Here is an 11,987-nt window from a genome sequence, read left to right on the forward strand (position 1 = left end):
ATAATTAGAGCACATGAAGTCCACTCCAATGGATCTCAAACTCATTTTCTTAAAACTAAACACAGGTGTGTAAAATCAGATCGTTTGAGATTTATTCTCTGCCTACAGAACACATCCATTATTTAATGAAACCAATTGTTGGTCCACATATGCTCACTTCACTCCCGGGTTATTTAGACACGTGCATTTTGGATCCTTCTCCGATTCCATATCCGATCAAAATTTAATTACTCACTTATAATTATTTTAAAGGGTCACATATATTAACCATCTGGGTTGTTGATAAGAATTCTACCAAATTGAGTTGAAATTTGGTTTGGATTTGGTTGGTTCCACCCAAACTCAAAAATAAAAAGCTGACATTTATCCACTATTACAAACTTTTTTTTTTTCGTCAATAGTTTTTTAATTAATAGAAACGGGCCAAGCCCAGAAACAAATTACAACAAAAGCCCACTAAACCTGTTGGGCTAAAATTCGTTACACAATTGGGCCCATTCCAGCGGCCCACCTTGAGAAACCCTAGACACACACGGGAGTGAAGTGCGGCCGCATCGCAGATCCGTCTTTTCGTCGCGAGGACACGTGTCAACATCCTCGACGTCGAGGGTCACGTGTCGCGAGATCATCACGTCACCCCCGTTTCTCGTCCTCACCGGAGATCGAACCTTAGGATCAACCGGCCACACCGGGACTCCGCAGATCCGAACCTCTTCACCGTCAAGAGCTTATGAGACTCTAATGCCGGAGAGAATCAATCGCCGTGGCGAGATCTCATCCACCCCCGTTCACTGCAGCCGCCCAAAGCCTCGCATGCAACCTCACTCTTTCCGTCGGAGATCTTCCTCTCCTTCGACGCGACCAGAAAAAACTCAAAACCGCTATTACAAACTTTCTATGTGGAGTTAATTCTTCTTTAATCCTTTTGCAATGGGTGAGAGAGAGAGGGTGACCACTACGGAGACAACGCAACCCATTATTATTTTTATTTGCTTATATTACGGCTAAATTTCTAAGAATAAATCAATCAGACCCTGCTTTCTTTTGAAGCCTTTCTGTGGCGACCATGGCGTCAGTAACCAAGTTAGTTCTTTTTTCCCTTTCTTTCTATTAGAGTTCTCTTTTTTCATTACCAAACTCTTGAACTTGCAACAGAACTGGATCTGAAAATGCTATGTACTTTGTCGGATACTTTGTTTCTCATTTTATATCTGAATGTTTCATTGAATTCTTAATAAATTTCCAATTTTTTCCTTGGTTTTTGTAGAAAAAAAAAAGTAAGTAAAGTCTGATCTCCAGATTCATGGTTGAGAACATGTTCATGAATCATTTGTCATCATCTAGTGGAAATTGATAACTGGATCTGTACTTTTGGTTGAGCCTTGAATTTTTTTTAATCTCTGATCATACTTTTATGGTAGAACCGGTTTGATGGAGACTCCTCGTAGTAAACCGTCTCCACGAGTGAGTAAACTCAATGCTGCTAAATCCGATGGCACATCCTCTTCCCCGGTGCCAAACCGTACTTCTCCTCCTCAGACAGTCAACTCAAAGCCTTCTCGGACTACTTCTAGAGTTCCTACACCCGATGTAACTATTTTTTTTTGTCTTTTGGTTCCAAAATTCTAAAAGTGTTTCTTTTATTTTCTTTCTTGTGAACTTATCTTTGTGTTGATATTTTACAGAAAGTGCCATCACGGTCGGTAAAAGGGTCGGAGCTGACTAAACTTCAGGATGATTTAAAGAAAGCCGAGGAGCAAATAGCTTTGCTCAAGAACAGTAAAGCTAAAGCCATAGATGACCTTAAAGAATCCAATGAGAAACTCAAAGAGGCATTGGCAGCTCAGGAGAAGGCTGAGGAGAGTTTCCAGGCCGAGAAACTCCGAGCTGTTGAACTGGAACGTGCTGGAGTCGAAGCGTCTAGGAACGAGCTTGAGTCTATTAGGAACCAGCACGCCTTGGACATCTCATCTCTCCTCTCTACCACAGAAGAACTCGAGAGGATTAAACATGAGCTGACTATCACAGCGGATGCTAAAAACAAGGCGCTGAGCCGTGCCGAGGAAGCCGCCAAGATTTCTGAAATCCAGGCTGAGAAGGTTGAGATTCTTTCTTCTGAGTTAGGGAGGTTAAAGGCATTTCTCAGTTCAAAGGAAGAGAAGGAAGCTATTGAAGGTAACCAGATCATTTCTGAACTGAAGTCCGAAATTGAAACGTTGAGAAAGGAGCTTGATAAGGTTGAGACTAGCATGAAAGAGAAAGAAGGATCAGTTGAGAAGCTTAGCGTTGATCTAGAAGCTGCTAAAATGGCTGAATCCTCCGCTAATGTTTTAGCAGAAGAGTGGAAGAACAAGGTTCATCAACTTGAAAAGAAAACTAATAGATTGAAGACATCTGCTTCAGAATCTATGGAATCTTTTATGAAGAAGCTGGCTGAATGCAACCAGGTGCTGGATGAGGCGAGGTCAGACAATGCCGCACAAAAAGATAAGATTGAGGATCTAGAGAGAACTACTGAAGCGCAGAGAAAGGATCTTGAGGAATCTGGACGACAGGTTTGCATCGCAAAAGAAGAAGCTTCTAAGATGGAAAAGCTTCTAGAGATCTCACAAGAAGAGAAAACTAAAGCCTTGGAAAATGAGAAGGCTTCAACTAACGAAGCAAGGGAAGCGCAGGAGGAGCTCTTGTCATGTCAAGTGGAGCTCGAGTGCCGTGAAGCCCAAGTCGAAAGTTTGAAGTTGGATTCAAAGGAGACAAATGAAAAGTATGAAAAAATGCTCGAAGAAGTAAGGAAAGAAAATGCTAGTCTTAAAAGCGGTCTAGATAGCGAGTTTGAGAAGTCTAAGGCTGAGTGGGAACAGAAAGAGCTTCATCTGATGGGATGCGTGAAGAAATCAGAAGAAGAAAATTCGTCTTTGCGTGAAGAAGTAAGCAAGCTGATGAATTTGCTCAAAGAACGTGAAGAAGATGCCAATCTCAAGGAAGCTGAGGGGGAGATAAAGTATCTACAGGAGACACTTGGAGAAGCAAAAGCTGAAAGCATGAAACTGAAAGAGAGCTTGTTGGACAAAGAAGAGGAGTTGGAGAATGTCGTGGCAGAAAACAGCAGCCTCAGAGAATGGGAAAGCTCTGTACTCAAGAAAATGGAAGAGTTGTCAAAGGTAAAAGAAGCCTTGGTTGATAAAGAAACCAACCTCTTAAGCATTACTCAAGAAGCTGAGGATCTGAAAGGAAGGGAAGCTGCCCATTTGAAGCAGATTGAGGAGTTATCGGTGGCGAATAAAAGCTTGGTTGATAACTTAACCAAATTGAAGAGCATTGTTCAAGAAAGTGAGGAACTAAGAGAAAGGGAAGCTGCTTCTCTTAAGAAGATTGAGGAGTTATCAGTGGTGAATGAGAGCTTGGTTGATAAGGCAGCGGATCTGCAAAGCATCACCCAAGAAAGGGAGGCTGCTTATCTTAAAAAAATTGAGGAGTTGTCAGCCGCAAATGAGAGCTTGGTGGATAAAGAAACAAAACTGCAGTGCATTGAGCAAGAAGCTGAAGAGCTCAGAGGAAGGGAGTCTGTTCATTTGAAGAAGATTGAGGAGCTGTCAAAGGCGAATATGAGCTTGGTTGATATGCAGAACATTATTCAAGAAAAAGAGGAGCTCAAAGAAAGGGAGGCTGGTTATCTTAAGAAGATTGAAGAATTGTCGACAGCGAATGAGAGCTTGGCTGAGAAAGTTTCTGACGAAAGTAAGGAGCTCAGAGAGACTGTGAAGACTGAGGAGTTGTCACAGTTGAGTAAAAGCCTAGTTGAGAAAGAGACCAAATTGCAGACGGTTGTTCAGGAAAATGAGAGACTGAGAGAAAGAGAGTCTGCTCATCTTAAAGAAACTGAGGAGTTGTCAAAATTGCATGAAGCCCTTGCTGATAAAGAAACCAAACTCCAGGGTTCTATTCAAGAGAAAGAGGAGCTCAAAGAAAGGGAGACTGCTTATCTCAAGAAGATTGAGGAGCTGTCAAAGATGCAAGAGGATCTTCTTAATAAAGAAAATGGGTTGCTGCATGAGATTGAGGACCTTAGATCCAACGACTCTCTAGCCCAAAAGAGGATAGAAGAGTTATCAAACTTCAACAAAAGTTTACTCGCGAAAGAGAACGAGTTACAGGCTGTCATTTGCGAAAACGTGGAGCTGAAGTCCAAGGAGGTTTCATCACGCAAGACAATAGACGAGTTATCAGATCTTAATCACAGTTTGCTTCTTAAAGAAACGGAGGTGAAGGCTGCAATAGTCGAAAACGAGAAGCTCAAGGCCGGAGCAGCCTCGTCCCTTGAGAGGATTCAAGAGTTGACAAGACTTAAACAGAGTTTGCTTGACAAGCAGAACGAGTTCCAAGGCGTTTTACATGAAAACGAGGAGCTCAAGGCCAAGGAAGCATCTTCTTTGAAAAAGATTGATGAGCTGTTACATCTTGAGCAAAGCTGGCTTGCTAAAGAAAGTGAGTTTCAAAGAATCACTCGAGAAAACGAAGAGCTGAGAACGCGTGATGCTTTAGCAGCAAGGAAAATAGAGGAGTTGTCGAAGCTGAAAGAGAGTTTACTTGATAAAAAGACAGAGCTAGAGACAGCCATGCAAGATAACGATGAGCTAAAGGGCAGGGAAGCTGCCACTCTTGAGAAAATGGAGGAGTTATCAAAGCTGGTAGAGGAAGCTTCAGCTACCAAAGAGAGATCAGTTCTTGGAAATGGCATCGGAAACGATTATGACTTGGTTCAGTTTTCTGAAGTAAATGGTTCTGGGAGTGCGGATGAAAAGTCAGAGACTGATCTTTTACATGACATAAGCAGAGAACATAAGGTACAAGAAAGTCTCATGGAAGCCACAGCTCATAGTGTTGAAGAAGGAAAAATAGAGAAAGACGGTGTGGAGAGTGAGTTCAAGATGTGGGAGAGCTACAAGATCGAAAGAAGCGAAGTATCTGCAGAGAGAGAAACCGAGATCGACTCTGTGGAAGAGGAAGTTGAGTGGAAAACACAAGGTAGTGAGAACTTGGATCAGTTCAGCAATGGCCTCTCTTCAACAGAAGACTCTGGAAGTCTGCTCTTAAAGGAACAACATATGAAGAAGAAGAAACCTTTGCTCCAGAAATTTGGAAGCCTGCTTAAAAAGAAGAGTACAAGCTGCAGCAGCAACAGTCAGAAGTAGAGGAGGATGGTCTCTTTGCAAAACTGGACATTTTGTGGTTTATATTTTATTATTATCTTAAATTTTATAGCTCTAAATTTGATCAAAGTGTTTGATATATGCATTCACATGGCTAACCAATGAGGAGGATTAAATTCTCTATGACATCAGACACTTGCCCTTTGATATTGTTCTCTTATCTTTTTTTTCTTCTTGAAATTGTTTTTGTTGTCGTCGTATCCTGGAAAGAGTGAACATTTCATAATATATTAACAGGTAACACAGGAGAAAATTTGCTGTTTCTACTTGTTATCTAAAATTTGTGAGTTTGATTGCCAATTGCCATAGCAGCAATTCTTCTTAAACATTTTGTTTTATTACTCTAGTCACAAAGCCGTTTGAATTGCTTAAGCATATTTAGCATGGATTCTCATCTCTGAGTGTTCTCAAGTGTCGAGCAAAAACAATAAACAAGAAAGAAACAGTTATCTCTTAATAATATGCTAATTTCAGGATTGGTCTATGTAAGTCATATACTAGACATTAACAGCCTTTATCTGCTGACAGAACAGTTAGGCACTTAGTGAGACGGAGAGGAGGGACGATAGCTTGAATTTCTTAATCTTTCCAGAGTCTCGTGGCTGGAACACAACCTCGGTGCTCGACCTTACAGTCACTTCCTTCGTCTCTGATCCTGAACTGCCTTCACTTCTGTAGTCCCTATACGAGTACAGAACCTGCAACCTTGTTGGAGCTGCAACCAAAACAATATTTTTTAAATTAACTAACACTCCATTTTACACTCCGTTAGTCAGAAATAGAATCACCTCACTGAGAACAAAACTGAGCAGATTAAGGTCTCAATTGTTCTAACCCCCAAATTCTTTTCCGTCGTAAATTCAGAAAATAAAATTCTTTAAAGAACTCCAGATTTTTAAAGTGTTTACATTTTAATTCTTTGTTAAATGTAAACACAGAAGCTGAAGCATATGGAAGAAGAAAATGAAATGCTAAAGATAGTAGTTCACTGAAATCAAACACACTAAATGTAAATGAAAGAGAAATTACCGAATCCAAGCATGCTAGTTTGCTGAATAGAGATACGGTCAACTTTTGATCTTTTGATATGTCTCAAAGCCAAAGTGTCTTCCTCCTTTCCTTTAAACTCGAGGAACTCTCCTAACACAATCTTGCTGTTTTTAAGCTCCACCCTGCAAATCATAATCAAACCCTTTACAAGAAAACTCTTTGAACAGAAGGGGTTCAGAAATGTACGAGGTAAGACCCACCTATCCCACACTGGTGCCGAGCCAAGGATGAAGTTAAGTTTTTGGTGCGAAGAGTCCTGCATCTCTTTCCCTGAGCTGAATGCGCCTTTAACCCAACCAGAAAGTATGTTTCTTGAGACTGGTTTTAGGTGTTGCCACTCTTCGTAGGTAATTACCTCACTCGGAAATGCATGCATTGTACTGAAATAAACAGAAACAGATAAGTTTTTTCCATCACAAAGAATACAATTCAATGGCAACGACCACACACACACACTTCAATTACTAATGATGTTTCTTTGCAAACTTAGGAGGAAACATGAAAAACACTGACAGTAGTAGAAAAAATAAACAAAACATACCGAAAATTTGGGTTGGGAATAACAACTTTGCAAGAGATATTTTCTTCTAGTAAAGTAACGCCCCTCTGTTCAAGATATGACTCAAGAACTGAAGCTTGTTTCTTCACTTCAGCCAGCTGAGAAAACATGAATCTATTAGTGAGAAACAAACTTGGTTTGCTATTTCAATTGTCAAGACGGACTTTGGACATTTGATTGCACGAAATTTATTCGTATCATAATGGATAAACTACGAATATCATGCCTAGGAAATGAATAATAACCAAGAGCTATCCAGTGCACAAAGAATAGATTCATATATATTAAAAAATAAATAAAAGAAAATGAAACATACAGGATCAGGGTAGGTGTGAGTTGAATGATGCTTGCCACCTTCACAAACCCAGCTCCCATCACTCGTTACCGTAACAATTCCAGATAGGTTCTTAACACCGATCACCTCAACTTGTCTACATCACCAATATTATCTCATTAGCTGCACAGATACTACTACGAAGAGAATTTAATTTAAGTTACCCTTTGGTGACGAGAACAAGATCGACGTCCTGTCTAGAAGAAGTGTCTGCATCTGGAATTCGAAGCCCTACATAAGCTTTTCCGCCATGAAGCTTCTCTAGTCTGCAATTTTACAACACATTCAAATCGGGAAACAAAAAGAGAGAGAGAGAGAGGGGATGGTGTGCCTGTGAGCGACGGAGAAGAGAGCAGTGGAGTCGGACGTTTCTACGTCGGAAAACTCGTCGTTGTAGAAGAAAAGGCGAACGATTTTGTAGATCGCAAGAGCGCAGATGATCTCCACCCACATCCTTCTCTTCTTCTTTCGATTCGATTTGAGGAACAAGTTCTTCGCACTTGCAAAATTAACTAAAGAGAAATACTTTAAAGTTTTATAATCAAATTAGAAGAAGATCTTTTTTATTTTTTTTTGGTCGGCAAACTAGAATATCTATTTACAAGAATTTATGTGCATTACTTGTTTTTTTCTTATAAATTAGGATGCTTTTCTCTTTTCCCATTTTCTCACAGAATTTGGTGGAACTCAAGCTACCTAATTAATAAGGTACAGCGAATAAATGTAGTTTTTTATAAAAAATAATATTTAATTAATGAAAATATTTGTAATGTTTTGAATGATTAAAAACAAAATGATGTAAAAATAGATAATATAATTACATATTTTAAAACAAGTATAATTATATTAATTTATTATATTGATAAAACTTTTCATCTAAGTTTGATTTGGACAGAAAGCTTAAAAGATCTCTCAACTATACCATATTTACTCTAATACGGTGGAACCCATCCAGAGTATGAAAATATATCCACAATTACACCAAATTTATGTTAATACATGCGATATATATAGTAAATAAATATATGGTGGCAACATCACATTCGGTTTAATTGATTTTTATGAAACTTAACAAGGTCAATCCATAATATATTAAAGTTAACTTCGATTTAATTAATCCGACATGGCCAACTCTTTTACGTGACCCATATCGAATTACATCTCTTGTTTCAATACCTAATTTCGAGAATTAGGATTTATATCAGAAAATAATAATTTTAAATAGAGAGAAAGAAAGATGAAATTAGATGGAGGATCTAACAATAGGCAACGGAGCAAAGCAATTGAAGGCAACATGCTTTGTCTTTGTGGGTTACCGGCAAAAATATCTCAAGCGTAGCGCTATTTTTTCGATTAGCTCATCCAGATTCGGTTTCACCAAAACTGAATCGATTACATCAAACCCTCTTAGGCTTCCTTTTTGTGTCTCTGAAATCTCTCTTTTTTCGAGATTTCCAATTTTTCGGTCTGGAACCCTAAGAAAATCGATTTGGAGAAAAGGGGTTATGTCTGGATCGAATTGGGTTTTGCTTTAATCGGTTTTAAATTTCTTAATTACGGATTATATTGGGTCGAGTTGGGTTTTGCTTTAATCGGTTTTAAGTTTTTTAATTACGGATTGATCCCAAAATATTTTGTCAAAATCAATCAAAACCAATTGTGATATTGCCACCATGTTTGGTTTTAGGTTTCACATACTTCGTGTAGTTTTAAACATATTTTCATACGTCAGATGGTTTCCAGTTTCCACCATACGGTGAGAAACTTTTTTCCTTACTACTAAAGGATTTGAAAATTCTGGAATGCATTATGAACAAAACAAAAAATGTAATCATGGTGAATTAAGTAGAAACTTGCGCAGTTGAAATGCGATAAGGGTTCTGGAGATCGAATACGACACTGAAAAGGAAATAATCGAAGAAAAGCTGATATAGAGAACTGTTGTAGAGCCTCGTATATGTTCCAAACCAACATGTACATTTAAAAATCCTTTCTAGCAAAACCATTCCCACATTCTGAAGTTTACTCGCAACATTTTCTTTGATAGTTCACTCCGCAACCGACTTTCCTTTCATATCTACAGTAGTTGCAGCAGGCTCCTTTAGAAGACGTAGCTGGTTTTGTAACACCTACAAAGAAAACATTTGATAGTAACTCTTGAGCCCGCTTACTGAAAATGGTAGTGTCAGTACAAATTATATCAAAGTACCTCAATCTGGGACTCGAGATACCTCTTCTGAGATTCTAGCTCTGCTTGAGGAAGCGACGAATAGCCTTGAGACCTTCATATGTCCAATCTTAGTGTTAGTTGTTTCTCTACCATCATATAGTGGATGATAACAAAATAAAAGCTAAAATGAGATATATACAGGCCAATATGACATAAAATGACATGGCAACATACCAGACAAGTGTGTTTTCAGAAGATGGATAAACAAAGGATCTCCCATATATGGACGCTGCAGAAGCAGCAGCTCGAACCCTAGCCTCATGCCTGCTCAAATTACCACTTGCAGCAACAGAAGAACTCTGGCCATCTGAACTTGAAGTTCCCGTTCCTGTTCCAAGCATAAAACATCATTAGTCTCGATGTTTCCGAAAACTAATAAAATTCCTTTTCTGGTCATATGCTAAGCACAGATGTCATTCCCCCATACCAAGAGCCTCAAGAGACATAATAACATTGGGTGTACCGAATCCAAAGTTTCATTAAGAAGATGTTAAGTAAATAGTCAAGATGGGTACCCTGCTGCTGCAAGGATACTTGGTGTGCTGCAGAAGCTGTTGATGTAGCATTCTCAGCTGGTACAACCAGTGCTCTGCAGGTGGGACACGTGTTCTGTCGTTCCAACCACGACCGAAGACAGTGTACATGAAACAGATGGCCACATACTAACTTCTTCGCTGAGGTCATTTCTTCACGGCATATAATACAGGTGGCATCATTTCTGCAAACCCCCACGTTAAAAACTGTGATTAAGCAAATTGCAAAATATTTAGAATACTTGGACACACAAAAATATCAACAACTTACGAACTGAGTTCTTCAGGAGTTGCATCAGGAAACCGATCGTTCATATTGGAAGCGATTTTACGATACCGGAGGTAATCAGTCACACGGATCTTGAAGTTTCTGAATGTTTCGTAGAGCTCCCTTATTAGATGCAACGGAAGTCCATAGTTCCTATTCAACCAAAAAAAAAATTGATACTTAAATCAAAGATATAATACCAAAAATTGCCATCAAATACGCAAATTATCAGGTCTATGGATTTGAGTATATCTATTGTTTTAACTCCGGCTTGTTAAGCTAAGTTAAAACCAATTGGTGATAAGTGGAGTGGTCCATCTATCTTGTATATTGCTTAGGATCCCTTTCGACTATCGATGTGGACACTTGTGTCTAATACGGCTACAAGTAAGAAGTACTAATGTGACAAAGAGAAGACTGTTTCAGATGTAAATATATAATTATGCAACTAACTCTTGGAACCAGTGAAACTAAAAGTAAAAAAGACAACTTACATGAAGATCATAAGGAAGAAGCAGAGGTACATGGACAAGTGAAGCAAGTCACGAACAAGCTCCAAATAGAAAGTATATACTGGCTTCCCTTCCCATTGACCTTCCATGACCAGATCAGTGACATAGAAGGCATACTTCACAATCACAGATAGAGTTGTAGTCGCCAGAATCATATACCTGCCCACATCTAACTATCAGCTAGGCTGTATGATGATGCATAAGTTTAGAAAGATTAAGAGACACTTACTCAAACGTGAAGAAGACCGACATGGAAGCTTTCGGTGTCTGAATATACTGCCGTATCGAAGTATACGTAAAGAGACCATCCAAGATCAGGAGAAACACCATGAAAGACACAATGCGAACATGCGAGAGCAAAGTCACGGAAGGAGTCGTCTCGATATACTCGACCCTCTTCTGAGCCATCCAGTGCAAAGCCTTGATCAGCAAGAGAGTCACGACCAAAGAGAGGAACCCGACAGAGAAGTCCTGTCGGAAGATAGTGACGGCGAAGAGAATCTCCATGAGCTCTCTCCAGGCCTGCTCGTTCAGCCGCTCCACCTCGGCTTCTCTGAGGGAGCCGAGGAAGACGAGCTTGACGAGGTTCCATAAGGCGAGCATGAGGACGAGGCCCATGTTGAGAAGGATGACTAGACTGGTCTTGGAGGTGGATAGATAGACGGTGGCTGGGTAGAACTGACCACGGCTGCTGAAGGCGTGGTAGATCACGGAGAGTGTTGCGAGGGTGCTGATCCCCGCGTAAGCCCTAAGCCGAATCATTCTTTCTCTGAGGGGACAAAACAAAACAATAAAAAAAAAAACATTAAATTCAGATTTTAATCGAAATTATAAAAGTCAATTCCCACAATGTTTGAGAACTCGAATCAATGGAGGAGATCAAACGTACAGGGGAGAAGAAGTCAGGAGCGCGCAGGAGAAATTGATGATCGTAGTTGTGTAAACGTTAATTAAAGAGAGGAGAGGGAGAGACTCGAGCTTTAAGCTCTCATAAAAGACGAGCGCAGAGGAAGAAGACGAAGAGAAGAGAAGGAGAAAGCGGAGAACTATTTGACAAAACACGGTTCCTCTTAATTCTCCCAGGAACTGTGTCTGCGTAAGCGTAACCAATGCTGTTATGACACGTGTAGGTGAGACTTTTGTTTTCTGGTTTCATCACCGGTTTGTTTACACGCTGGCAATCGGTTTTATTTTCTGGGTTTAATGTCTAAATGAACCATGATCATGAGTTATGTTTTCTAAGTTTATTTATAAATTAAATTCAAGGGTTTCTAGTGATAAAACCTTTCAA

General features: G+C 39.6%; 3 protein-coding genes across 5 annotated transcripts; 1 reads left to right on the forward strand and 2 right to left on the reverse strand.

Moving 5' to 3' along the window:
- Positions 1-506: 506 nt before the first annotated feature.
- Positions 507-5,410, forward strand: LOC103852211 (putative WEB family protein At1g65010, chloroplastic). Of its 2 annotated transcripts, XM_033285902.1 has the most exons (4): positions 508-1,083; positions 1,422-1,590; positions 1,686-5,215; positions 5,270-5,410. In XM_033285902.1, exons 1-3 carry the CDS (start codon positions 1,067-1,069, stop codon positions 5,190-5,192), a joined length of 3,693 nt encoding a protein of 1,230 aa, XP_033141793.1. In that variant the 5' UTR covers positions 508-1,066; the 3' UTR covers positions 5,193-5,215; positions 5,270-5,410. The 2 variants fall into 2 exon arrangements, with proteins under 2 accessions (XP_033141794.1, XP_033141793.1); XM_033285903.1 differs by having other exon boundaries at positions 507-1,083; positions 1,268-1,590; positions 1,686-5,410.
- A 156-nt stretch (positions 5,411-5,566) lies between these two features.
- Positions 5,567-7,756, reverse strand: LOC103852212. The gene is made up of 7 exons (XM_009129132.3): positions 7,485-7,756; positions 7,318-7,419; positions 7,136-7,250; positions 6,802-6,917; positions 6,461-6,640; positions 6,240-6,382; positions 5,567-5,925 (listed from the first exon to the last, which is right to left on the reverse strand). Exons 1-7 carry the CDS (start codon positions 7,604-7,606, stop codon positions 5,744-5,746), a joined length of 960 nt encoding a protein of 319 aa, XP_009127380.1. The 5' UTR covers positions 7,607-7,756; the 3' UTR covers positions 5,567-5,743.
- Positions 7,757-8,963: 1,207 nt separating this feature from the next.
- On the reverse strand, positions 8,964-11,844 carry LOC103852213 (ERAD-associated E3 ubiquitin-protein ligase HRD1B). 2 transcript variants are annotated; one of them, XM_009129133.3, is made up of 8 exons: positions 11,586-11,844; positions 10,926-11,465; positions 10,679-10,855; positions 10,188-10,337; positions 9,899-10,101; positions 9,558-9,711; positions 9,363-9,435; positions 8,964-9,282 (listed from the first exon to the last, which is right to left on the reverse strand). In XM_009129133.3, the coding sequence occupies exons 2-8, from the start codon at positions 11,456-11,458 to the stop codon at positions 9,202-9,204; spliced, it is 1,371 nt and encodes a 456-aa protein (XP_009127381.1). In that variant the 5' UTR covers positions 11,459-11,465; positions 11,586-11,844; the 3' UTR covers positions 8,964-9,201. The 2 variants fall into 2 exon arrangements, with proteins under 2 accessions (XP_009127381.1, XP_033141796.1); XM_033285905.1 differs by lacking the exons at positions 8,964-9,282; positions 9,363-9,435 and having other exon boundaries at positions 9,575-9,711; positions 9,811-10,101.
- Between the last annotated feature and the right edge of the window lie 143 nt (positions 11,845-11,987).

The sequence above is a fragment of the Brassica rapa genome, chromosome A02 (assembly GCF_000309985.2).
Source record: "Brassica rapa cultivar Chiifu-401-42 chromosome A02, CAAS_Brap_v3.01, whole genome shotgun sequence".
NCBI classification, from domain to species: domain Eukaryota; kingdom Viridiplantae; phylum Streptophyta; class Magnoliopsida; order Brassicales; family Brassicaceae; genus Brassica; species Brassica rapa.

What these genes read in the sequence shown, in the direction of transcription:
- LOC103852211 (XM_033285902.1), top strand. An exon ending in CTAGAGTTCCTACACCCGAT is followed by an intron (nt 1,591 to 1,685) that starts GTAACTATTTTT and finishes GATATTTTACAG; the next exon opens with AAAGTGCCATCACGGTCGGT.
- LOC103852212 (XM_009129132.3), bottom strand. Translation starts at nt 7,606, where the DNA reads ATGTGGGTGGAGATCATCTGCGCTCTTGCGATCTACAAAATCGTTCGC. An exon ending in CTTGTTCTCGTCACCAAAGG is followed by an intron (nt 7,251 to 7,317) that starts GTAACTTAAATT and finishes TTGGTGATGTAG; the next exon opens with ACAAGTTGAGGTGATCGGTG. An exon ending in CTCACACCTACCCTGATCCT is followed by an intron (nt 6,918 to 7,135) that starts GTATGTTTCATT and finishes ATGTTTTCTCAG; the next exon opens with CTGGCTGAAGTGAAGAAACA.
- LOC103852213 (XM_009129133.3), bottom strand. Translation starts at nt 11,458, where the DNA reads ATGATTCGGCTTAGGGCTTACGCGGGGATCAGCACCCTCGCAACACTC. An exon ending in AGTATCCTTGCAGCAGCAGG is followed by an intron (nt 9,712 to 9,898) that starts GTACCCATCTTG and finishes TGCTTGGAACAG; the next exon opens with GAACGGGAACTTCAAGTTCA. An exon ending in TCTGAAAACACACTTGTCTG is followed by an intron (nt 9,436 to 9,557) that starts GTATGTTGCCAT and finishes GGACATATGAAG; the next exon opens with GTCTCAAGGCTATTCGTCGC.